Source organism: Crocodylus porosus, unplaced genomic scaffold, assembly GCF_001723895.1.
Source record: "Crocodylus porosus isolate Cpor-Errol unplaced genomic scaffold, CroPor_comp1, whole genome shotgun sequence".
Classification (NCBI taxonomy): Eukaryota; Metazoa; Chordata; order Crocodylia; family Crocodylidae; genus Crocodylus; species Crocodylus porosus.
This window is the reverse complement of record NW_017728914.1, coordinates 9,584,316-9,608,269: the sequence shown is the minus strand read 5'-3', so window position 1 is coordinate 9,608,269 and position 23,954 is coordinate 9,584,316. Positions and strand designations below refer to the sequence as shown.

Genomic DNA, 23,954 nt, shown 5'->3' with positions numbered 1-23,954 from the left:
GTAAACAAACAATTAAAACTCCAACATAGTAATTTCCTTCCAACAATAGAAAATGGCTCACTGCATAGGTCCATAATCTACCACCACCTAAGATAGAGCAGGTTTAATTTCCTTAGTAACTATTCAAGTTTCTCTTTAATACTTAGGGCTGTAATATTTATTTACGCATCACTTCCCTGATCCCAGCTAATTTAGTCTTCCATTAATAAAGTCAATCAAATCATGTACTTTACCTGCAGTTCTAATTTCTATTAATCTGCTATCCCTGTAAAGACTAACAGCAAAAATGGTATCTCAGTCCTAGATAATTAGAACTTCTTACGCTTTGCTCATATTTTACTGAAGCAAGGCAGCTGCCATAAAAAGTCTATCTTTGTAGTTCCAAACAGCCAAAATTGGATTACAACAAAAAAATTACCTCTAAACTCAACTGAGATGGTTTGTACACACTCTGAATATTCTAATATTATAAAAGCCTTACTTTGTTTGCCTGTCTGTAATGCTTTATTCACACTCTGGTTGGTTATCCAGGCAGCCAATCACAATGTTTACTGAAACAACCAATCAGAGTGCTCTGCGCAGACTGAAGCGCCACCATGACAGCGGGGACTGAAGGGCCGGAGCAAAGGGGTGAGGCCCTAACCCTAACCCTTCCCAGACCTGCACCATTCTTGATGGGCAATTGGCTAGTCATTATATAATGTGGTAAGTTATAGCAAAATAATTACCTAGAAGTGCTGAGATACTGAGATACACCTGCACCTTGAAATGGTTTTGCCAATTATTCTGTTTCTGTCCAAACTTAAACACTGCATGAAACACTGGAAAAGATGATATTATTTATTCCTTTTGGAAGCCAGCCTTCAGCTCTGGGTTTAGTTAATGTGGTAACACAAACTGAAAAATCAAGGATTCTTGCCTGCTTTGTTTACACACCATAGGAGATCATTCAGTACCAATCAAAGCGTCACTCATGCAATTTACCTGCTTTGGTTATTCTGAGGGTGTAGATATATTCTCTGAACAAAAATGGGGAGGGCATATTGCACTGCAGTATTTTTGTTTCATAACATAACCCCAGAAGAAGTACAGTTAGATGTCAGTGTTTAGAATGCAGTCGAATTTATTACAAAATATACCCAAAGCTCAAATACACAAAAAGAATGTTTTCCAATCAACATTCTCAACTCCTGCCTAATCTTCATCCAAAGTAGCTTAGCTTTGCTGACCCACTAGGCACAGCATTTTCCAAGAAGCTTTTACGTTCTTGGGTTTTAGAGATAATTAGATGGAAGTTGATGTTTAACTTTGTGGAAAGTAACTGCGTACTGAATGTTATTGGTATTTGCTCATTTCCACACAGGAAACTGAAGGAAAACCACCCTTTTTGAGAGGCTTGAGAGCACAAAAACACACCAAAGCATGTTCTGCTTAGGCACACAGCCTTCAGAAGCTAGCAAATTGCCCACTACACTGCTCTGAGCTTTAAAGGAGAAAACAGAACTTGTTTTTCAGTGAGACTCTTCTGCCTCAAGCAAAGATAGTGAGAATATAACCTCTCAATCTGAAGCCTTCAAAAGACACACCCAACTGTGGTACTCAATAATTTTGATGTTCAAATTTTAGTCTGAGCTGCCCTTTCCTAAAGCGGAAAACCTGAGGCAAATTTCAACGTGGCCAAGTCCACAAAGAACACTGGGGCTAAATTAGAGTTAAAAACAAGAAGGTTTCTAGCACTGTATTCCAACTCAGAAGAGTCTCTCAGAAAACACAGTGAAATTTTCCTGTTTTCAAAAATAGGGGAGACCGAACAGAACAGTCTGGTTCTACATTTGTCAGTGAAGAGCAGCTTACATTCAATAAACCACCATTTATTTAACTATTGTATGCAATGTTTATTCTGGAACTGTACAATCCTTTACCACAAACTGCTTTAAATGTTTACGTAATTGGATGACCTGCTTAGTAGAGAACTTGGTAATAGGTGGCCCTTAAAAGAAATGGAGCCCTAAAACCACAGAAAAATTTTCATGTAGTACGCCCTCTACACTGATTTCCACCCCCTTCTCTGTTTAGAAAAACAAGACATCTGCACAAATTCATTTTAAATAACTAACGTGACACAAGGGAGAGAAGGGAATCCAGGATGGAGCCTCAATTACTTACTTTCTGACATTGCCTCATTTGTTTTTCGTTCTCATCAGTGCTAAAAATATGAAAAATCTTTTTTTTTCATTTAAATAAAAGAAAAAGAGCCCTATGTCTGCACTGGGAAAAAGACAGAAAAGAAAGATGCCATTAGGCTCTGAAACCTAAGACACTTCATTTCCAGACACAATTTTTCTAAATATGCCATTTACCACCAGAGCAACAAGCAAGCAATAAAATGGCTCCAGCTTGATAAATGGAATAAATGTCACCCAGCAATCTGCAGTATGTGCTTCTGAACTAATGCACATCTTTTCAAGCCACAAGTGTTCCCGAGAGACCAGCAAGCATTTATTGTAATTATTTACTGTCTTCTGAACAGACCCACTATGATCTATAAATGCTAAAACTACAATTATTGTATGTGGGGGAAAAAAAAACACATCAGCACACCATTATGACCCATACTATTCTGCCATGGCAATACCCAGTAACTCAAACTAATTTAACAGCTAAATTGTCAGGGTCTTGATTTAATGTGAAATGATAGTGGATATTTAGTCAACAGCCTGTGACGTATTTGTTTGTCTGTCTGTTTTCTTTACAGTGGGAAAGAAATTAGGTGGTTAGGAGTACCTATGAAGTGGTTGGCTCTTCAAAAATCAGCATCTGTTCATGTTCATTAAGGAAAAAAATCCCAGTTAGGACACACAGCCAGGATTTCAGATTTACAACTTCATATGAAGCTAGAGTTGACTGCTGAAGAACTGAGGTTGTGATAACTCTCTCAAAATCTATTTTTTTTTGTCAATTCTAGGTGTCCTTAAGAGACTATTTAGTATAGCAATCCCTTTAGGCACTATAGTGACCTAGAATCATAGAAAGCAAGGGTTGCTCAAAGCAGGACCAGCCCCAATTATATCATCCGAGCCAAAGTTTTATCTAGCTGGGTTTTGAAAATCTCCAAGGATGGAGATTCAACAACACCTCTTGGTAACCTATTTCAGTGTTTTAATATGCTCCTACTGAGAAAATTCTTCCTAATATCTAACATAATGTTCAGTTCACTATCCCTTACCACCAGTGAGAACAGTCTAGCTCCATCATCTTTCGAACCCCACTTCAATAGGCTGCTATTAAATCCCACCACACCCCGAGTCTTCTCTTGCATAGACTAAATAAGCACCGTTCCCTCAGCCTCTCTTCATAAGTCATGTGCCCCAGTCTGCTCACCATTTTTGCTTCCCTCTGCTGGACTCTCTCCAATTTGTCCACATCCTTTCTGTAGTGGAGGACCCAAAACTGAGCATCAAATGGGGCAGGAGACTGGACTCCATGATCTCCCATGATGCCTTCCAGCCCTAATGTCTATGTAATCTATGAAATCTATATTCCATATGTAAGCTCACCAGTGCTGACGAGAGGGGAATAATCACTTCCCTTGACCTGCTGGCAATATACCTACCAATGCAGCCTAGTATGCCATTAGCCTTCTTGGCAACAAGTGCACATTGTTGGCTTATATTCAGCTTATTGTCCACTGTAACTCCCAAATCCTTCTCTGCAGAGCTGCTGCCTAGCCAGTCACCCCCAGCCTGTACTGGTGTATGGGATGGTTCTGTCCTAAGTGCAGAACTTTGCACTTACCCTGGTTGAACCTCATGAAATTCCTTTTAGCCCAATCCTCTAATTTGTTGAGCTCACTCTAAATCCTATCCCTAACCTCCAGCATATCTACTTCTCCTATTTATCTTCTCCTAGCTGCCTGTCAAAGATGAGAGGAGCCAGGGGCAGTAGGACCCAGGGGAAGCCAGCAGCAGGAGGCAGGAACCCAGTCCCACCCCACTCCCAGCTATTTTCCCAATTTCTTGCCCCCGCCCTGCTCCAGCACCACATGGGTCCCAGCTGCATCGCTGGACTGGGAGCATGGGGCCATGCCGGTACCGGGGGGCTGGGGGGTATAGGGAGGGAATGTATATGTGTGTGTGTGTGTGTGTGTGTGTGTGTGTGTGTGTGTGTGTGTTTTCATAGGGCAAGGCCCACATGCACACCGCACTATACACATGCACCCACACCCCCCTCACACTGCCATACATGCAGACCTCCACATCCACACCCCCTCACACATCCCAGCCACCCTCCCCCACACACATACCCCCCACAAACCCCACACCACCCACATCCCACATATCCACACTCATACCTACATCCACCCCCCACAGACACACCCACACCCTTCCCCAAATACCCACATATCCGCATCCCCCAACAAACCGATACCCACCCCAACCCCAACAATATACAAGAGTAAGACTTTGTTTTAAGCTACTGTATACAATCACCTCTATGTGCTCTACATGTGCACATGTAAACCAGGACAAAAATATTTTAAAAAAATCAAATTAATGAAAGTTTTAGATGTTCACTCTTTAGAATATAATTTGGTATTCTTCTGGTTCTGAGATGGCAACACCCCTTGCTGAAAGGAGTACTTCTGGGGGCAAGGGGAGGGGCTTCTAGTGGCAAAGGTCAGGGGTTAGGGGGAAGGGCTTTCATTCCAAGATGGTGACCAGGGGGCAGGGCACCTGTCAAGGGACGGAGCTACCCTTGACAGCTTGCCAAAACTTGGTAAGCGGCCCTCCACCCAAATTAATTGCCTGCCCCTCATCTACTCCATGATTTTTCCAGGGACTGAGGTGAGGCTGACTGGTCTGTAGTTCCCTAAATCTTCCTTTTTCCTTTCTTAAATATGAGCATTGCACTTTTCCAATCATCTGGGACCTCTCCTCATAGCCAGCCATGAGCTTTCAAAGATGATGGCCAGTGGCTCTATAATCACATCAGCCAACTGCCTCAACACCCTTGTGTACCTCCCATTCAGCCCCATAGACTTGTATATGTCCAGTTTTTCTAAACAGTCCCTAACATATTCGTTCACCACTGTTGGCTGCTCACCTCCTCCCAAACTGTGCTGCCAGGTACAGTAGTCTGAGAGCTAACCTTGCCTGTGAAGACTAAGGTGAAAAAAGCATTGAGCATGTCCCGGGGGCCGGGGTGACCCCGAAAACTTACTAGCAGCAGGAATCGACGCACCGGGGAAAGCCGCGCGGCTTGTGAGCTGGCTCTTTATACAGCTGCAGCCGGCCAGTGACGTCAGCAGAGAACGCCGGCCAGCAAAGATAAAAGCGGTGGCAGCTGCGAAGATCGGGGCGGATGGCCCTGAAGAGGGAAGTCCGCCAACAGAGGAAGGGGAGACCCCGTGGCATCCGAGGAGGAACAAGGAGCCAGAGCTGAAGGAGCCGGATAAAAGGAGCCGGTGGCAGTGCCAGGAGGTTGGCAGCAGACAGGAGGTGGCAGGACTGGAGCGCGGCGAAAGAAAGTCACCACAGAGGACCCGCCGGAGCCAGGTGCACTTGGGGCGTGGTAAGGCAGCAAGAGCCCATAAGAAGAAGCCAGATCGGGGCGGGGCCATCGCGGGGACTGCAGATGCCCAAGCCCATTGAGAAACATAGATCCTAGGGACTGAGGGTCTGGAGCCAGATCCATAACTATAGAGGCTCGACCCTCTGAGGATAGGGAAAAGGGGCAAAGGAAGGCAGCAGAGGGGCAAGAGGAGCCACGTGCCACTTCCGCAGGGCCAGCTCCAGAAGGTGGCATAAGGCCGGGGGTGCAGGGGTGGCTGGAGCCCCGTGTACGACCATCGGGTGGACCCGAGCAAAGAGAACCCATCAGACGACTCCCCACCATTGGCGATCCATCAAGACATGGCAGGAGAGAGCGGGGCGGTGACGAGGTGAAAGAACATCCATTTTGCCCTCAGGAGGGAGCAAAGCCTGGCGGATACAGAGTGCTTCAGCCTTTTCTGCATCCTCTGTCACTAGGTTGCCTCCCCCATTCAGTAAGGGACCCACACTTTCCCTAATCTTCCTCTTGTTTCTGACATCCTTGTCGAAACCTTCTTATTACCCTTCACATGCCTTGCGAGCTACAGCTCCTTCCTGACTTAATCCCCGCATGCCCAAGCAATATTCTTATACTCCTCCCTAGTTGCTTGCCCAAGTTTCCACTTGTTATAAGCTTTCTTTTTGTAATTATTTTACTGAAGACTTCCCTGCTAAGCCAACTGATCTTCTGCCATACTTGCTAGTTTTCTTGCAAATTGGGATGTTTTATTCCTGCATTCTCAGTAAGGCTTCTTTAAAGTACAGACAGCTTTTCTAAACAACTCTCCTCATCATCTGGTTTCCCAAGGGATCTTGCCCATGAGTTGCATGAGTGAGTCAAAGTCTGCTTTTCTGAAGTCCAGGGTCCATACTCTGCTGAGTAAGTAATCATTGCTAAATCTATACTGAGCATGTGTAAATTCCAAATAGGAGAGGCTGGCACACCAATATCTGGCTTGAGATCTGCTGTGGAACTGAATGGCAGAATTTGGCATATCAAACCTGATAGTCCAGCCCAGCCCTCATACATGTGTCAGTTCAATAAGCAGAACTACAGCTGCATAATTCCAGTAAATGCTGTTGGAAATTATTTGACCTATAACCCTCTCTGTACAGAACAAATGGATAACACACTTGGAATTGCACATCACAAACCAATTCAGAACACAGGAAGGAAAACTGGAACATAAACAGGAAAGAAATTCCAAAGATTATAATGTAAAATATGCATTAAATAAAAAGACAACAGTGAACCCCAAGTGCCTATTATAAAATTATCATTTAAAGGAAATTTGTTGAAGCATCTAGATTTCTGATATACCACACATTTGTAATCAGAAGAGAGCCTACTTTTCCATTGAAAAAAAGCCAAAAAAAAAAAATCTCCATTTAAAGAACACAAAAAATCATGGCCCCTTGCTGCTGACTGGCCGAGGCAAAAACTGCAGAAAAAATAAAAGAGAGCAAAAATGGTGCAGCTCGCCATGGGACACTGCTGCACTTTCAACAGATAATGTGAATAATGTAGATTCTGCATTTTTCTGTGGCAAACAGAAAAACTAGGTTCTGTGATGACCAGGTTTTTCAGCAGGTGTCAACATTTCTGTTATAAACCTTATTTCAAGATGATTTTAAAGTAGTCACAGGATCATGATGCAGGCTAAAATTAGACATTCAAAGATCAAGATTCTAAACTATTTTAAAAGTATTTTTAAAGGTTTTCAGAAAATCCTGCTTTGAACTTATTTAAGTCTGTACAAGAAGCAGTAAAATGTATGTACAGCTGTTGCATTTTGATCGACCTAAAGCTACTTTTTGATCGACCTAAATGTATTAATACTTCAAGGAGAAACTTAGAAGAAGCTTAATTGTCTTGTTTTTATAGATTGTGTCTCTTCTCTGGGTGTGTACAGTCATTTGCCGCATCCAGTGTATGTTCATGTGTCTTACTTAAAGTTGCTTGAATGTAGATTGGGAATGGTTTACAGAGCCATTCACCAGTGCCAGGAGCCATGTGGGGAACCTGGTATGTGTAACTCAGAGTTGGGAGTGGGATGGGTGGGATTTAGGGGGTTTGCGAGTCTGGAGGGTGGGGTTGGCAGGATCTGGGCAGTTGGGGCTGGGAGAGGGTGTTGTCTGTCCACAACTGGGGGAATTCAAGGGGGCTAAAAGTCAACCAATCAGAGTCAGTGGTTAGGAAGACCACAGCTCTGGACCTGGGGCAAGTGACTGGGATTTCCCAACCCAAGTTTCAATTCTGAATGTGTACAGGTGTTTGATAGATTTGGTTAACCTGTTCCTGATCTAAGCTAGTTCACATCCTCATATGAACTAACTTAGATTGAGCCCACTGTTTCTGGGTAATTCAACCTCCCCGCCCTGCAAGAAGCTTAAGTGAATGGTGAAGCCAGATTTCTTTGGGGAGGAATAAAATATTATATGGACTACAAGTCCTTAGTTTACAATTGCTATGAAAGAAAAAAACATGGGAGTAGTTTTAAACATAGTTTTCAACATTAAATAATAAATCAACCAGATAGGCAGACAAATGTACTACATTTGCAAGCAACACAGGTTAAAATAAATAAGCGAACAAAAACTCTAAGAGTTTCTTTACTGTTCTGAGCCATCATTTCATGTGTGCAACTGCTGCCAGCTTTATTTGTCACTCTACCACAAAATAACAAAGAACAGATTGAAGGCAAGACTCTAATCTAATTCTTACAACCAACCAAGTGTCTTAGTTCAAATCTCATCCTCTGTTATTTTCCTAATCTATAAAAATAGCGGATAATGCTCTTTCCTCTTCCATCTACTTTGATGAGTAGTTAATGTTTTTACAGTGCTTTTAGAACATAAAGCATAATGTAACTACTGCTATTACTGCTACCACAGTGAAAACTCAATGGAATGCATTAGTTTACAGTTGGGTGATTTACAGTTGGCATTGCATGTGCCAAGCGGGGACTATAAGCCTTGTAACCAACACATTATGTTGTTAATGACTAAGGCTGCAGGGCCTTGATCTAATAAAGGAGAAAATAGCACACAGGTTTCATTCTGAATATATTTTCTTATACTGAAAGATGATTTTCACAGACAAATATGTGTAAGGTACCTTGCTATAATGCAAATAACCTGAACTTACTAGATTTATTACATATACTCATTCACGTGAGACGGCTAAGTAGCTTGCCCATTGAGAAAAAAAATATTCCCAGAGTATCAGTATGAGATCAGTATTCAAGACCATTTAGTTAGTTGAATACTGCATGCTACAAGAAATGCTAACTTGTCTTATTTCGATAACCTAGTGTGCAATAACATACAAACTAGTCTAATTGTTACACAGGAAATAAAGACATTTTCCCAAGAGATAAATTGTGTTGGTAAATTCATCTGTGCTAAAAATATTTGGTATATGTTACAGATCATACAAGACAATATTCAGTAACCTCTACCTTTTGGTATCTGACAATTCCATAGTACTAATTAGATCTGGTCTCTTTTTGGCACAAAGTAACTATGTAATAACTATAACATTACCTTCTACTTGTATGATTTACTTGCATATCTTCTAAGAGAGTCACTAATTATAAATGATGGTGCTGCTTAAACACTTGCAAAACTAAGTTTTTCTGGTTTTGAAAAAATGTTGTACATAAAAATTCAGAAGTCCTCCTAAGACTCATGAGCTAGCATGGTTAAGACATCCATTTTTATAACCAGCTGCACAAAAGGCAGTGCAGTAGCTGGCAACCTCTGACTCTACAGCTGCAATGTCCAGACATACATTTTACAGTTAGATCAACAAGGGCCTTCAGCACGAGCTCAGAGCCAGGCTCAAACATATACCTCCAGAACTGAAGTGAGATATCTTAACTCTGCTATTGTCTCTTGCTATATGCACATAGCCATACATAAAGTTTTGCCCCCAATCAACCCGTGTCAAAATACTCTAGGCTCTCTGTTGTCATCCTTACTTTTTAAGTGTCAAGATCTTTCTATTCTCACATTGCAGGATGTTGTTGTTGTCATACCTTAGTATGCCAGACCTCCATAGTCTTATCTAATCTGAACTATCCATTTTGCAGTGTCTGTCTTGCATTGTTGGCTGATGACTAAGTAATATTGCATTATGGGTGAAACACAACATGTACACTCCAACCAAGTCAACTGTCAGTTTTCAAGTGTAATTAGTGATTCAATCTTGGTTGAAACACTAATTTTGTTTATTTGTCTAATGTTTCTCATCCTAAGAAATATTTCTTTCAGTATTGTACCTTGGGTTGCCCTCAGGTGTGAAAAGCAAAACAAACCAAAGTGTATCTGTTGTCTTGTTAGGGCCAGATTTTTTAAAACTTGTGTAGACACCCAAAGACCTTAAATACCTAGCCTTTACTATGCCATTGTGTTTTGACCATTTATAGAAGTGTCATTATGCATACTGAAGGCAGAAACTGTCCACCCCCTTGGAATCTACAAAAAGAAAAATTCTAAACTGCTGGAATTTTAAGTTTTGTTTAATGTATTAAAAATACTATATTACAAATCAAAACACATTTTTCACAGTGTGAAATGAGCTTATGGGCATCTTTTTTTTTTGCAGGGCTTAAGGAAGTTTTGTTGCCTTTTTCTTTTTATTAATACCTCCCCCCCTTTACTAGTAGTGTATTTTTAATGTTTACATTGCTTCTCTTCTCTCTGTCTAGTTATGAGTGGCCCAAACTCTGAGGACTCTTTGTTTGTCTGATGACCACCTCGATTTCTGGCTTTAAGCATTCTCAGTGTCCACTTAGTGCTTTTTGGAGTTAATCAACAGGTCAGCTGGTACAGTCCCTCCTTGGAAAAATCTGTTTAAGAAGAGCTTGAACTAATAAGAGAAGTTTCTGCTTTGCTGATGGGCTGATAAACACTGTGATTTTATCAGAGGGGGAGAGAGCCTGAGAAAGTGCAGGCCAGGGTGGGGGTTTAAACCCCTCCCTAATCAGAGCATCCTTCTGAGGCATGGCCACACCCGCCACCTTGAGCTCAGCACTGAAGAAGGGAAGGGAGGGTTGGTCTAGTGCCGCCCAGCTTCTAGCCTGAGCCACTTCAGGCAAGTGCCTGAATTTCTGGAATGAAAAAGTAATGTCTATCCACCTCCAAATCAGTTCAAGCTTTGCAGATTAGACTAGCCTGCAAAGACTGAATCAATTCAGGCTCAGGGTTGTTGAATGGCTGTCCTTAGACCACATTTCTAACTTTAAATGGATTTGTAGATCCACATAATTTGCATATCAGCTTCAACAGTGGGTATGTAGGTTCCTATAAAAATCCTTTGGAACACAAAGCTAAATAGCTTAATACATCTATACTTTAGAATAATTAATATTATTTATACTAATTAATCATGAGACTTTATCTTGAGCATTACCTTAAAGCTCTTCTCCTTTAAGCTAAGTAAACATTAAATAAATACATTCCAAAGTCTTCCTTTTCAAAATGGATGCCTCAAAATCTTTTATATACCAATCTACAAGAAACTCATTGGGTGCGTCCAGACAACCACGCACATGCCTCTCGCCCCGTCTCAAGCCCCTTTGAGATGGGGCAAGAGGCATGTAAGAGAATGAAAAAATGTTCCCTGTGCTGCAAGCTTGCAGCATGGGGACAAAATTAGACCCCTGGCTATCCAGGGGTCAAACAAAAATCCAAGGGAAAAAACCGTGCCCTCAGGCAACTGGAGGCTCAGTCCTCCAGAGATGCTCTGGCAGAGTGTCTCTGTAATTTGTCCTTTTGCCAGTCCTGAAGCATGCTGCCTGCCCATGCTGGGCAGGCAGCAGTGCAAGCTTTAGAGGCCTGGACCCGGCTTTTGCCAAGTAAGCAGGGGGTTGGAGGGCAGGGATCTTCCCCAACTCCCTGTTCATTCCCCTACCTCCGTTTGTTCTCCCCACCCCCAATTCATCCCCCTAGCTCCTGGCTCGCTCCCTCCACTCCCCATTAGTTCCCCTTGTACCACGTTTGTTCCCCTAGCTCCCTGCTGGCTCTTCCAACCCCCAAATACTCACTGGCAGTACCAACAAAAGAGCAGGAGGCTGGAGACAGCCCCAGAGACATTCCCCTGCTGTCTCCAGCCTCAGGAGAGCAGGTGACAGTAGGAAAATGTCTCTGGCACCGTCTCCAGCCCCCTGCTCCTTCCCTTACTGTCTCTAGCCTCCCAAGGCTGGAGAGGATCAGGGGAAGGAGCAGGGCGCTGGAGACAACAGATGAATGTCTCCAGGGGCTGTCTGCAGCCTCCTCCTCCCTCTTGAGGCTGAAGACAAGCAGGGGAAAGAGCAGGAGGCTGGAGACAACAGGGGAATGTCTCCAGCGCTGTCTCCAGCCCCCTGCTCATCTCCAGCCTCAGGAGAGCAGGGGACAGCAGAGGAATGTCTCCAGAGCTGTGTCCAGGCTCCTGTTCATTCACCTCCTGTCTCTAGCCTCCCAACATGACCGAGCATACATTTCAAGTATAAAGTCAGGTTTCCTCCTCTGTGGGGTTTTCATCTAAAATTTGACCAAGCCTAACTCAACGACATCTGGAAAGGAAGGATTATACAAAAGGAGAAATGAAACAGCTTCCTAAAAAGGAAAACTATAAAATTCTTTTCAAAGCTTTTAACAGATACCATTTAAAAAAAATTGATGTATGAAGTATATTTCTTAATAGAACATCATTTTTCAGATTAAATGTGCATTTTCTTTTGAAGAGAGATCTAAATAAGAAGAGATCCAAGCAACAACAGACATGTAAAACGTTTATATACAAATGACATAGTTTTTCACTTTGATATAATTTTAGCTTTTAGTCCCTGAATTCCTTAAGACGCATAAAAATATTATTCAAAAAAATATTATAGATCTGAATAGAATGGACTGTAAAGATTACTTACTAAGAGGAGGAATGAAAGAAACTGCAAGCATATTACTTGAAATTAGCAACAACAAAAATCTATTTATGGAAGACTGAGTTTAATCAGTTTTAAGCATGTCAAGAAAGGGTGAAAGGGACTCAATCTGGAGGAAAAGTAATATATTAGAACCTGTAGGACTCTGACCAAATCCCAAAGTAATTAGAAGAAAGACATAGAGAATAAAGCACTGTATTGTTTTTACTCAGCTCTGTATATACCTATTGTGCTTTTTGAAATATAGAGTAAAAGCTCAGGAGAACTTAAAATGCACAAAGAATCAGTGCTGGGATCCAAACACAGTAGCCTAATGAGCACCCAAAATGGGATGTTTCACTAGATCAGGGACAGGAAACCCCTGGTACAGGTGCCAGAGTGTGGCACGCAAAGGCATTTTCTTGGTGCACACTACTGGGATGCACTGCCACAACAAGGATTTGACCCCTTGCAGCTCCCCCATCAGCCCCTGACATGCCAACATTTTACAAGTCAAGACAGTGGGTGTTTTGGCACTCTGCCCAAATACACTGCCAACACCTGCACTAGATTTTCCATAAAGGCCATCAGCCCTAACTACACCTAATGACAAGTGCAGGCTTGAGGGCTCCAATTTTCATATGCTGCTTGGGCAAAGCTCAATAGTGATAAACAGCTTCAAGTTATCAATGGCAAGAAGAAACTTAAAAAAAAAAAGTTCTTCCCATCATGAATACCAGTGGAAAGTTGGATAGTTGGAAACATTTGATTATTACTAAAAGAGTACCTATGGGTGTGTGTAGATGAAATGGGGGCCCTAAATTGAAGCGGTGGGTTTTAAAAAAATACTGCTTCAATTTAGGGCTGATTAAACCCCCATGTTGTGGGGGAGGTGCAGTCCACGGGCTGCAGGGGGGTGCTAGTGCTTCCCTCTATGGCAACTGCAGCTCCACCACAAGTGGCACCTGCCCTCAGGCCCCCGTGCAGCTCAGGCAGGCAGGCTCCGGAGGGGGTAGGGCAGGGCAGGGAAATCAGGCTCACCACTTTTCTTCGGTACAGCTGTTTTCCCAGGCTGCCTGCAGGGCTTCCTGCAGAGGTGTGGAGCTGCACAGAGCCCAGTGCTTCACCCCGCAGCTCTAGGGGCATCAAACTAAAACTTCTCAAAGGTGCCACAAGTCATTTTAAGCGCATTACGCCACTGGATTTCCTACAGTGGCTGGAATTTATACGCACTGCGCTGCCGAGGCATGCAAATCAAACACCAACACCATTAAAAGCACTGCAAAGCATTTAGCCTGCTTTAAAGTGTTGTTCACACACATCTCTCGTTTTGTCTACACATGGCCTTTGTAGAAAAGTTACATGAAATTTCCCTAGAAATGAACTTCAATGTCTTTTGACTTTTCTTTTAGGTAAAACCTACTTTGAGATAAGTGTTAATTCCTTTATTCCCGATTTGAGAATTCAGAACTACAAGGAAGCACTAGATTCTTCTGCCATGTACAGAAAAAAGGCAATGGTGTCCAAAGCAATTACTTGGGTTTTATTGTTGGCATGTATACAATGGAAGAAGCCTGCATTTCCTTTACTTTAGGGAACACAAGCAAGTATTTAGTAGGATAATGATTTTCTTAAGTAACTGACAGTATTACAAAAAATATTTACCATGTCTTTACACACACACACACACACACACACACATACACACACACATATCTACCTGCAAACTCTTTGTTCCTGCATTAAACTAACTGGCAAAATTCAAGACTGTAAATTTCAGTGACATCTCCAAAGTATGATTATGAGAAAATAAAATCTTCACTTACATTAGGCTAACTTTGAACACATTTGAAAGTATTTCATGAAACTATACCTGGGGCCAGAATAAGCAAAGTATACACTGGGTTGGACAGACCATCTACAGCAGTTCTTACCAATGCTACTTCTAAGCAGATGCAACTGCAATCTACTATGGAGTTATTACCCTCAACTGCTAGTTGATTTTAAAAAAATGGGTGGCACCTTTCTGTACCTTTTCTTAGGCCTAAAAAATCTGCCACAGGTATAAGGGTTGACTGTGGCAAAGGCAGTCATAGTGGCTTGCAGTAAGTCTGGGGTTTGCCTGAGTGGAATCCAAGGCCACAGGAATCCGTCCAGGTTCTAAAACATGAAGCGAAGGATCGAGACAGGGTTGTGGTCAGTACAAGCAGACCAGGGGATTCAAAACAGCGATAAGGTTTAACTGAAGTCAGAGCAGGACTGCACCCAGTAGTGCCATGGCAGGGACAAAACCCTGCAGCAAGTGGGAGGGGTTTAAAGCCTTCCAATCAGGGGCTTGTAGCGCCAATGGGGGACAAGATGACCAAGTCATGTGATCCTCCATTGGAGACCTCATGGCAGAGGCTGAGCTGGAACTGAAGTGGTGCCTGGGCTTAAATATGGAGATGCCAAAGGTCCACATTCAAACCCAAGTGAGATAAAACACTGATTCAAACTGACTGAGCTTTCATCCAAATAGAATGTATGAGCCTGGAAGCTCTTCTGCCCTATGGTGCTATGCAGAGTTATGTAATTTTGACCCACTAGATTTCGAAGCATCAGTTGGCTATAGTGAGATGAACCTACCTATCTGGACGTTTAATGGACTGTATAGGTTATAACTTTTAAAAACTGAATTTATTTATAGCTCAGTAACCCAGTGGGCTGCCCAGTGTAAAACTGTGATAGCCCACATAGTATGTATCTGAGTGCTGTCAATAACCAGAACTAGTAAAATTCATCTGTTAAGTATTACTGTCTTTTCTTTTTTCTTCCATCTGTCCCCTTTTACTTTTCTCTTACTCCATATTGAAGTCTAATCACTTCTTCCAATTTCCTTTCTATCTTGACCTCCCTTATGTTACTCCCCTTCTTCACTATCTTAAGCACTCTCTCTTCTTGAAAGTCCAGATCAGCTGCTGGAAAAGAAGAGGCTTTATCATTATGCCTCTCCAGTGAAGCATTTTACCCACAGATCCTATTTCAAGTGGAATTGACTGGCATTATTGAACTCTGCTCAGACTCACAGAATGAAAATGAGGAGGAAAGGCTCCAAATTCCTGGATTCTACTGCAGGCAGGATCAGAACTGCTGTGTAAATCAGTAGTTAAATGTAAAAGGAAATCTTTCATCAAGGGGTTCCCCTGTAGGTAGATGCTGCTGAGCCCTGTATTACTGAAGCATATGCAGCAGACCTACATTGCTACTTTTGGATGCAGCAATAATATTGAGTGGTTTACATGTGTACCTTATATGTTCCACTTAAAATCTGATATTTCTGTTAACATTTGTACCCTTTAAAAAAGCTATTGCCTTCTAGCTAAAGGACACTACAAAAAGAAAAAACATCTAACTACTACTAATAACAAAGACCATGGCAGAACATCTGATTATCTCACCAAAACCCTGAGTGTCTTCAGCCATTGAAGGTACAGGTACAACATTTTAATATAATTTGATAGGAGGCAATATACAAGGGTAAAACTGATATTCTTTTATCTGTCTTACATAATAATGCAGCTCCATATTTATTTAATCACAAGACGAGGTGCATCATCCCCCTCAGTCAGCATGGGAGAAAAAGTCCCTCTTACATTCATACACAAAGAAACCTCATTAAATACATTGTCTATCATTAAACTGCTGTTAAAAGTAGCCTGCACTCAGCAATGAAAACCAATTATGAAATTGATTAAATATAGCCAAAACTGAGCATGACTATAAAACACATGGCCCATATTAGGCAAACATACTGATTGGAACCTACTACAAGGATAGGTTAGTGCAGTTCATCTGAATAAAGTGTATGGGTCAGTGAGTACAGTTCCCCTCAGTCCCGAATCTTTTTCAAGTCATGATGATCCATTACTTTGAATACATTCTGACTTCCTCTTCACTCCCACAGTTAAGCTGTTCCTTCCCATTTCCAAGTATTCCTGTTTCTTCACCAGCCTTAAATGTTTGGCAATCACCAAATGGGAACCCAAGTAGTTTACCCAGAATCCCCGACTCCCCCTCTCAACCTGTCACATATGGTTAGCGTGGCCCTGCTCCTCTCTATCAGTGGAGCCAGACCAGTTTGCCCTTTGCCTCATCTGCATATAATATTTTGAAGGCTCCCAGGACTTGAGACAAGAGCACCCAATTCCAGTCATAAATTGGGGGGTTAATTAATACATTTATGCTTTGGGAAAGCAAGGGTAATCTGGAGTACACACATACTGAGGAGTCACCCTGGCTTGAAATACTACTGACTCTAATGGGGCCAAGTCCAATGAACTATATGATAAAGCATGAGCCCTTTGGATCAAGATCATGCATAGTCTAATACCAGGCATATAGAAAAAAAAAAAGTCCATACCAAGGGTTGTCAACTGGGGATATGCATACCCCCAGGGGTATTTAGACAGGCCATAGGAGGTACATGGGAGCAGGGACAGAGCACACCCTGGGGCATGGAGGCGCATTCCCATACTTTGCTTCTTACCTGGAAGAGGGGGAGGGGCATGCCAGATACTGCCAGCTCCATGTGGCACACCGCAGCGTCTCCCCACCCCCACCTCAGCTCAGTCTCTGTGCTCATTCCCAGGAACAGGACCAGGGGGATACACTTGCTAAAAAAGGTTGAGAACACCTGGTCTGTACTAGATATACATAGGTACCAAGTGCTGCTTAAAAGTGTGTTTATGGAGTACCTGTACTAAAACTTGCAGCAGTTTCAGAAAAGGTAAAATGCATCAATACTGGATAAACCAAGCCTATGGGTATGCATAATAATATGCAAATTACTAGAGGCATGTTTTTTTCAAAGTCAGTGTTTTCAAAATTTTGTTATCATTTACATGTGATCAGGGAGAGCAGGGTCTGATGGAATGGGACTGCAAGGGAAAGGGTGCATAGGGCAAATGGGGCTGATTCCCCCAGGTGTTTTTTCTCTTCTATAGTAGTGAAAGGGGGAAAAATTCAAGGCAAACGTTCAGTAATTCGATTCTATACCTGGAAAATTATAACAAATTTATAAATTTTCCATATGTACAATCTAATTATTGGGGGGGTTGTATTATTATCAGGGTTGTCTTATATTTGAGTAAATATTGTAATTTTACCTTATAAAATTTAAACAATCAAATAAATATATTTCTGTTTCAAAATACATGACTACTTTTACTTTTCTGTGGAACCTTAAATTAAAGGTTTACTTCTCATAATACAAGTACATGCTAACTGACATACACACAGCTATTAAATCTCTCAAAATTGTTATACTGACAACTGAAATCAAGGAAAAAGGATGGTAATTATCTTATCTTTTGATGTAGGAAGCCAGAATTCAGTCAAGAGACCTGCCTTTGTCAGATCCTGATATGCTCAGCCTACTTACAAATCAACATGCTGAAATGGTAATTAAACATACACCTGGGAGAGGGTATTTTAAATCTAATGATAATCACATGCAGTACAATTATCCATGAAGGAGGTTTATGCATGTTACATAACTGAGACTTTGTTAAAACCTATGGATTAGCTCTACAGAGTTTTACCATTAAAATTCTACCATTTGTATACAGAGGGTATGAGAGATCAACCTTTTAGGAAATAAGTATAAAGTCAGGTATAAATATAATGGAGATGGCTTTATCTGCAAGGTAAAATGAAGTGTATAGTTTAAATTAGAAGAGCAGTTTCAACATGCAGAATTTACAGAAACTTTCGGGAAGGATCTTAGCACACATGCACATGTACTATTCAGACTTAGAAATTCCGCTCAGCAGATCTTTTCCAGTGTGTTTAAAAGTTGTGCTAAAACTAATTCCAAGACCAGGTGAGATGCAACAGGACTTACATTTCTGCAGACAGATTTTGAAACTAAAAAGCAGGCATCATTTATGAGGTTTTATTGCTAGAACCATGCTGCTGCTAGAAGTCAATGGAAGGGCTCTCAGCAAGGTGGGTAAGTGTTTCACATTGGAAATATAACATGAAGGAATTCATTATGTGAAATGAAGTCTTTGCATTTGAATTAAGCATGTTCAACACTACCCAATTCTTTTGCTTTAAAACACTGATATAGCCTACTTTTAATTGGTGAATCCGTTTCTAAACCTCCATTTATCAACCACCTTCATCACCATGAGTTTCACATTTCTACAAGAAGGAAAAGTTACTGTGGGGTTGAGTTGATTTTGTTTGATTACAAAGAGTTATTAAAACAGAATTTTTACAATACCACATGGATAAAGCACACTTTCAACTGCCTAATAGTAACTTTACAATTTTACCAGTAAGACCAAGTCTTCCATAAACCTAAATAACCCCTTAAAAAAAGAACATATATACATATACACCTGTACATACACACAGAGAGAAACAGAAATAACCATACAGCAAACTTCTCAAACAGTGAAAATGAATTGGCAATTAAGCTTTTGCAGGTTAAAGTAAAACTGTTTTGAAGAGGTTTTGCCTCCCTATTAATATAGTAATAGCATTCTTCACAGAAATATGCAATCTTACTCCCTACATAGAAGAACCATCAACAACTCCATTGCTCACCCACAACTTAAATATCCATTGCCATCATCACACTCTGCTGACTAGGCTTAGATTGAGAAAAGCACACCAACTCTAAACTCATTTCTTTTATTCTTTCTCCTTGTGTTGAAGCAAACTAATTCCCATCTACATAGCTTATCACTTGGCATCTTCAGTGCACCTTGGGAAATGGAAAATATTTGTTCTTCAAATACAAAAAGCACAACTCCAACCTAAGTTATCTGCATTTATCTTTGGCTCAATGATACCATTAAAATACCACAAGAACAGACTTTCTTTCTGTGGACAGTTACTATACCAAGCCCAAAGATTTTCCATTATTGAACTTACTCTTCAGCTCTACATAGACTATTACTAATATACTAACACTGATGCCATCACACTGAATCTTCATCCACTATGAAACAAAGAAAAGTAACCTGTGGCTTCCTTCCTTCAAATATTTATTTTCCAGCACATAGCTACAATCATGATTAAAAACGTCCTTATTTCAACTGCTCAAACCGAGAAATATCTTAAATATAACTAAAAGCAACCAGCTGAAGTCTCCAAAACACACAGACAACCCACACAATGAATCCAGGCACATAAAGTACATGCTAAAAAAAAAATCAAACTCTACTTACAATCTGGTTAACTTCTGCGTATTCTGGAAAAGCAGCTCAGGAAGTACCTGTAATTTATTCTTGTTCAGACGCCTAAATAAATAAAGAGAATAAAAGTTAAAACAAAAAACATATCAGAATTATTTTGAAGCCAAGGAACTTATTCCATCTTCCCAAAACACATGCAACCCCCCCCAAAAAAAGGACTGAAAAAGCTATAGTATTAAGCTGATACAGAATGTTATAGACTTTATGTATATTAATTATATAGAAGATGAGTATATCATATGATCTTTAGGCCACCTGTCTACATTTTTTGGGAAAAGGTGAAATAGAAAATGCTAAATTTAAGTACTATAATGTATATGAGTGGTTTTGAATACTTTTTAAAAGTTCTCCTAGATACTAACATCTGAATTATATGGCCACCATGTTGTACTGTCAGTGCTTTGAAAAATAGTTCCCAGAAGATATCTGAATTTTATCTTTCTTTCTAAACATGTAGTTTCAGCTAGCCAAGAATGATTTCCAGACTACCTGTTGTGTCTACTGTTCACAGATACATGAAAGTTGTTTTGGAGGTTTTTTTAAAGCTGGACAGTAAACAATAACTTTGGAAATCTAAGCGCTACCATGGAAAGTACATAAACACTTTAATACGTCTTTAACATCTAGATTGAATGTTACAGAATGGAACCTATTCTATGAAAAGTACTTGATAACATTTTTGGAGAAGTGTTTTAATTTCTCTCTCTAGTTAACTATACTGCATTTAGTAAGTGATATTGACAAACCTGGGATGCCAGCTATAAAACCATTTTTGTCCATCATCCAGTCTAAAATTTACAAAAATATCTGTCTTTAAGACAACCATGCAAAACTTAAAATCAGCTTAATGCAGCAAATAAATTCACTTTAAAAACACAGGTTAAATAGCATAGTCTACAGCAGAAGCATTTATCTGCTTATCCATAACCTCAGTAAAATGTAACGTAAATGTACCGACGGACCTCAATTAAAATATATGCAAGAGCTACAACTAAAAACTGACTTTAAACTCATAAATAACACAAAGCATAAGTGTTTTAAGCACCCCTTTCCTTCTTTCCCCCGCCACAGCATTCAGGGGATGTCTTGTCTGTTTCCAGATCTAATAACAAGTTGTGGTGGTTTGTGTTCCCAAAAAGCTACATGTTCCTTTAAGAGATGCTTTAAGGGACAGCCTCCAGGAACTATATTGTAGTTTTGTTCATGGTAAGCACTCCTATCATTTTCTATGTTTTTCAGGATTTTGCTGCATTGCAAGCCTCCATTGTTTTGGCCCCAGAGGTCTTCCTCAGGGATCAGAGTAAGGCCATGGGGACTAAAATGCTAGAGTTTTCACATGGCTACCACATGAATAAATTCTGAAACAGAATGGAAAAAAATAAGTCATATGTATTCTCTTCCCAATATCAGGAAGACAAGTAGTTGAATTTGGAAGCTTTGACACATCTTGTATTCTGTATTAGCCATGTCCATTTAAAAAAGTTAAAATTAATCAATTAATCATTTAAGTACTAAACTCCCTAGCTGATTCCAGAGGCAACTGAATACTATTAATCAGAGGCATAAATATCAAGATTGTACCCTGGGCAAAGCATGGTTGGAGGGGAAGCAGGAATACTGAGCACCAGAGTATGAGGGAAAGGGTCATGGTCTTCCTGGGGAAGTCAGAGTCCTCAGCTACTACTAGCACATAGCCCCAGTTGTTGCTGCTGCTACAGCAGTAGTCCCTGCACCCAGCAGCTGCTTCCATAGCCACAGCATGGAGCTGCTGTACCAGACCTCTTGGGGAGCTACCATTCTAGTATCCCTTCTAAGTGGTTGCCTGGAGCTGGAGTCCCAAATCACCCACCTCATTTCACTACTGAACATAATAACTAAACACAGTAATAAATGAAGTACGACATATCATTGTAAAGAAATGCATTAGCAAGTGGAGGATATTTAGGTTTTCTAACCTGCAAAGCTTGTACCAATTTGGAGGTAGATAGACATTCCCTTTTCATTCCAGAAATGCAGGCACATGCCTGCATTGGCTCAGGCTAGAAGCCGGGTTGATGGGGGGGGGGCACTAGAGCAGCCCTCCCTTCTCTTCCGCAATGATCAGCTGAGGGGAGGCATGGCCAGACCCTTGAAGGACATTCTGATTTAGGGTTTTAAACCTCACCCTGGCCTGCACCCTCTTAGGCTTTTCCCTGCTTGCTGCTCAAGGGACAGAAATGTTGCTAGACCTCAGCCCTGGGCTAGCACTCTGAGACAAAGTGGGTGTGTGCAATGCACGATTTTGTTGATGATACTGAGCTTTTCAATCCCCCTCTCCCTGGCTCCAAATCTGACAGGGCTGCAAACCAGCAGGGGGGCTGATAAAACCAGTGTTATCAGCCCATTAGCAAACCACTGTGTTATTAGCCCATCAGCAAAACAAAGCCTCTCTCATTAGTTCAAGCTCTTCTTAAACAGCTTTTTCCAAGGAAGGAATGGAGGCACATTACCAGCTGCCCTGTTGATTAGCTCCAAAAAGCCCTAAGTGGACACTGTTCTGTCTGCCTGTCCCAGTGAAACTGGAGATGCACACATACAGTCACCTCTTAGCATTAGCTATCATACCACATGCCTAGGGTCTGTGGGGCTAGGGTCCAAGCTGTGGGAGATCAGAGGGAGAGAGGGGAAAACCCTGCTTGAGTAGCTAGTAGTGAGTGAAGTCCCTACAGTCTCCTCCACAGCTCTGGCTATGGAGGAGAGGTGTAGGACCAGCCTGTTCTTTGGAGCAGAGAGAGGGACGAGGCCAGCCTAACCCAGCCCAGGGTTGCAAAGCTTCTGGGATTCTGGGGGATTCTGATTTAACTTAAACCAGGAAGGGGTCTGGGACAGACACTGCATAAGCCAGTTTGACCCAAACCATTTAAGTCTGATGCTACATTCAACCAGGTTTATCTTGAACCAGTTTCAGGAATTTTGAAACTGATTTATGTGCACTGAACTTATGCTCTGTCACAGGTTAAACCAGTTTCTGATCACTGAAACCAGTTTGTGTGTAATGTCTGTCCCCAGCCCTAAAGTAAAGTAGATTAACTGAACCACATTCAATCCTGGTGTAAACACACTTACTAAGAAGTACAATGGCTTTTTCAGTTAACTTGAAAACACTTGAAAAATTAAACTAAAAAATATTTAAGACCCCTTAATTCTGAGCAGGAGTTCATACAAAGGTGTAGTCCACTTTGGTCCATCTTCTTTAAAAATCATTCCTTCTGGTCATTCAAATTAAGCTTCCCAAGTAACTGTGCAGAGTAGTCTGCAGCCAAAAAATAACTAGTATAGCCAAAGATAATATGCAGTCAGGAAACAGTGGTTTATTAACAAAATGAAGAAGCTAACCCTAGACTTCCGGTTTTGTAGTGGCCCAGATCCTATTCCACTTATTGAGCACCTAAGTGTCTGGGTGCAATCCCAATACAACCTGCTTGAATGCCTGAGGAACCCTTAACATGAGATGGAAGGATCTTCCTCCTCCTTCCTTCTTTTTCTGACTTAACCTTAAGATTTTGTTTCTCTCACATCACTGGCAGGATTTCATTCACATTTTACAAAACTTCAGGAGCAGAACAAACAAAAAAACCAGTTTGTGTGAAGAGTCCAAGATTATCCATGCCAGAGTTGGAAGTCCTGTTTAATCACAGAATGGCTTCTAAAATTCCTCTATCAACATGCCTCAGCTTTCATTCAGATCAGTAATCATTATAATTCAGAGAGGGATCCAATCTTTAGTGCCATTCTTGTCCACATTCTATTTGAAGATTACCAGCAGTTCTTGATTAATGGCAATTATGCCAAGATGATTTATCTACTAAAAACAGGAGAGACTGCCAATGATTTTCATGTACTTGACAGCTGTCTGCTAAGGCTGTGCGAAGCTTCGGGTGCTGATTTGATTCAGAGGAGATTCAGCCCAATTTGGTGGCCAAATCTCCAAATCCGAAACGAATCATGGGACAAATGAAAAGGTCTGAATAGATTTGAAGCTCACTGAATTGATTTGGAAAATATTCAGGAATTCTCTGAATTGATTTGGAAAAGATTCAGAGATTCAGGCAGTCCCTTCTAGATGCGGCAGGGAGCTGGACCCGGACTCTATGCTGGTAAGCAGGGGGTGGGGGAGGGAACCATTGGGGGGACCCCTACCAGGCCCCATCCCCTGCCTGCTTCTCCAGCCC

The 23,954-nt window shown here is 41.3% G+C and overlaps 1 protein-coding gene across 3 annotated transcripts in view; it reads right to left on the bottom strand.

Annotated features, from left to right (window-relative positions):
* SLIT3 (slit guidance ligand 3) overlaps positions 1-23,954 on the bottom strand; it is a 938,430-nt gene that overhangs the window by 836,533 nt on the left and 77,943 nt on the right. For all 3 annotated transcript variants that reach the window (XM_019534858.1, XM_019534861.1, XM_019534859.1), the window contains exon 4: positions 19,717-19,788. In XM_019534858.1, coding sequence (XP_019390403.1) covers positions 19,717-19,788 — 72 coding nt within the window. The remainder of the gene's footprint in view (positions 1-19,716; positions 19,789-23,954) is intronic.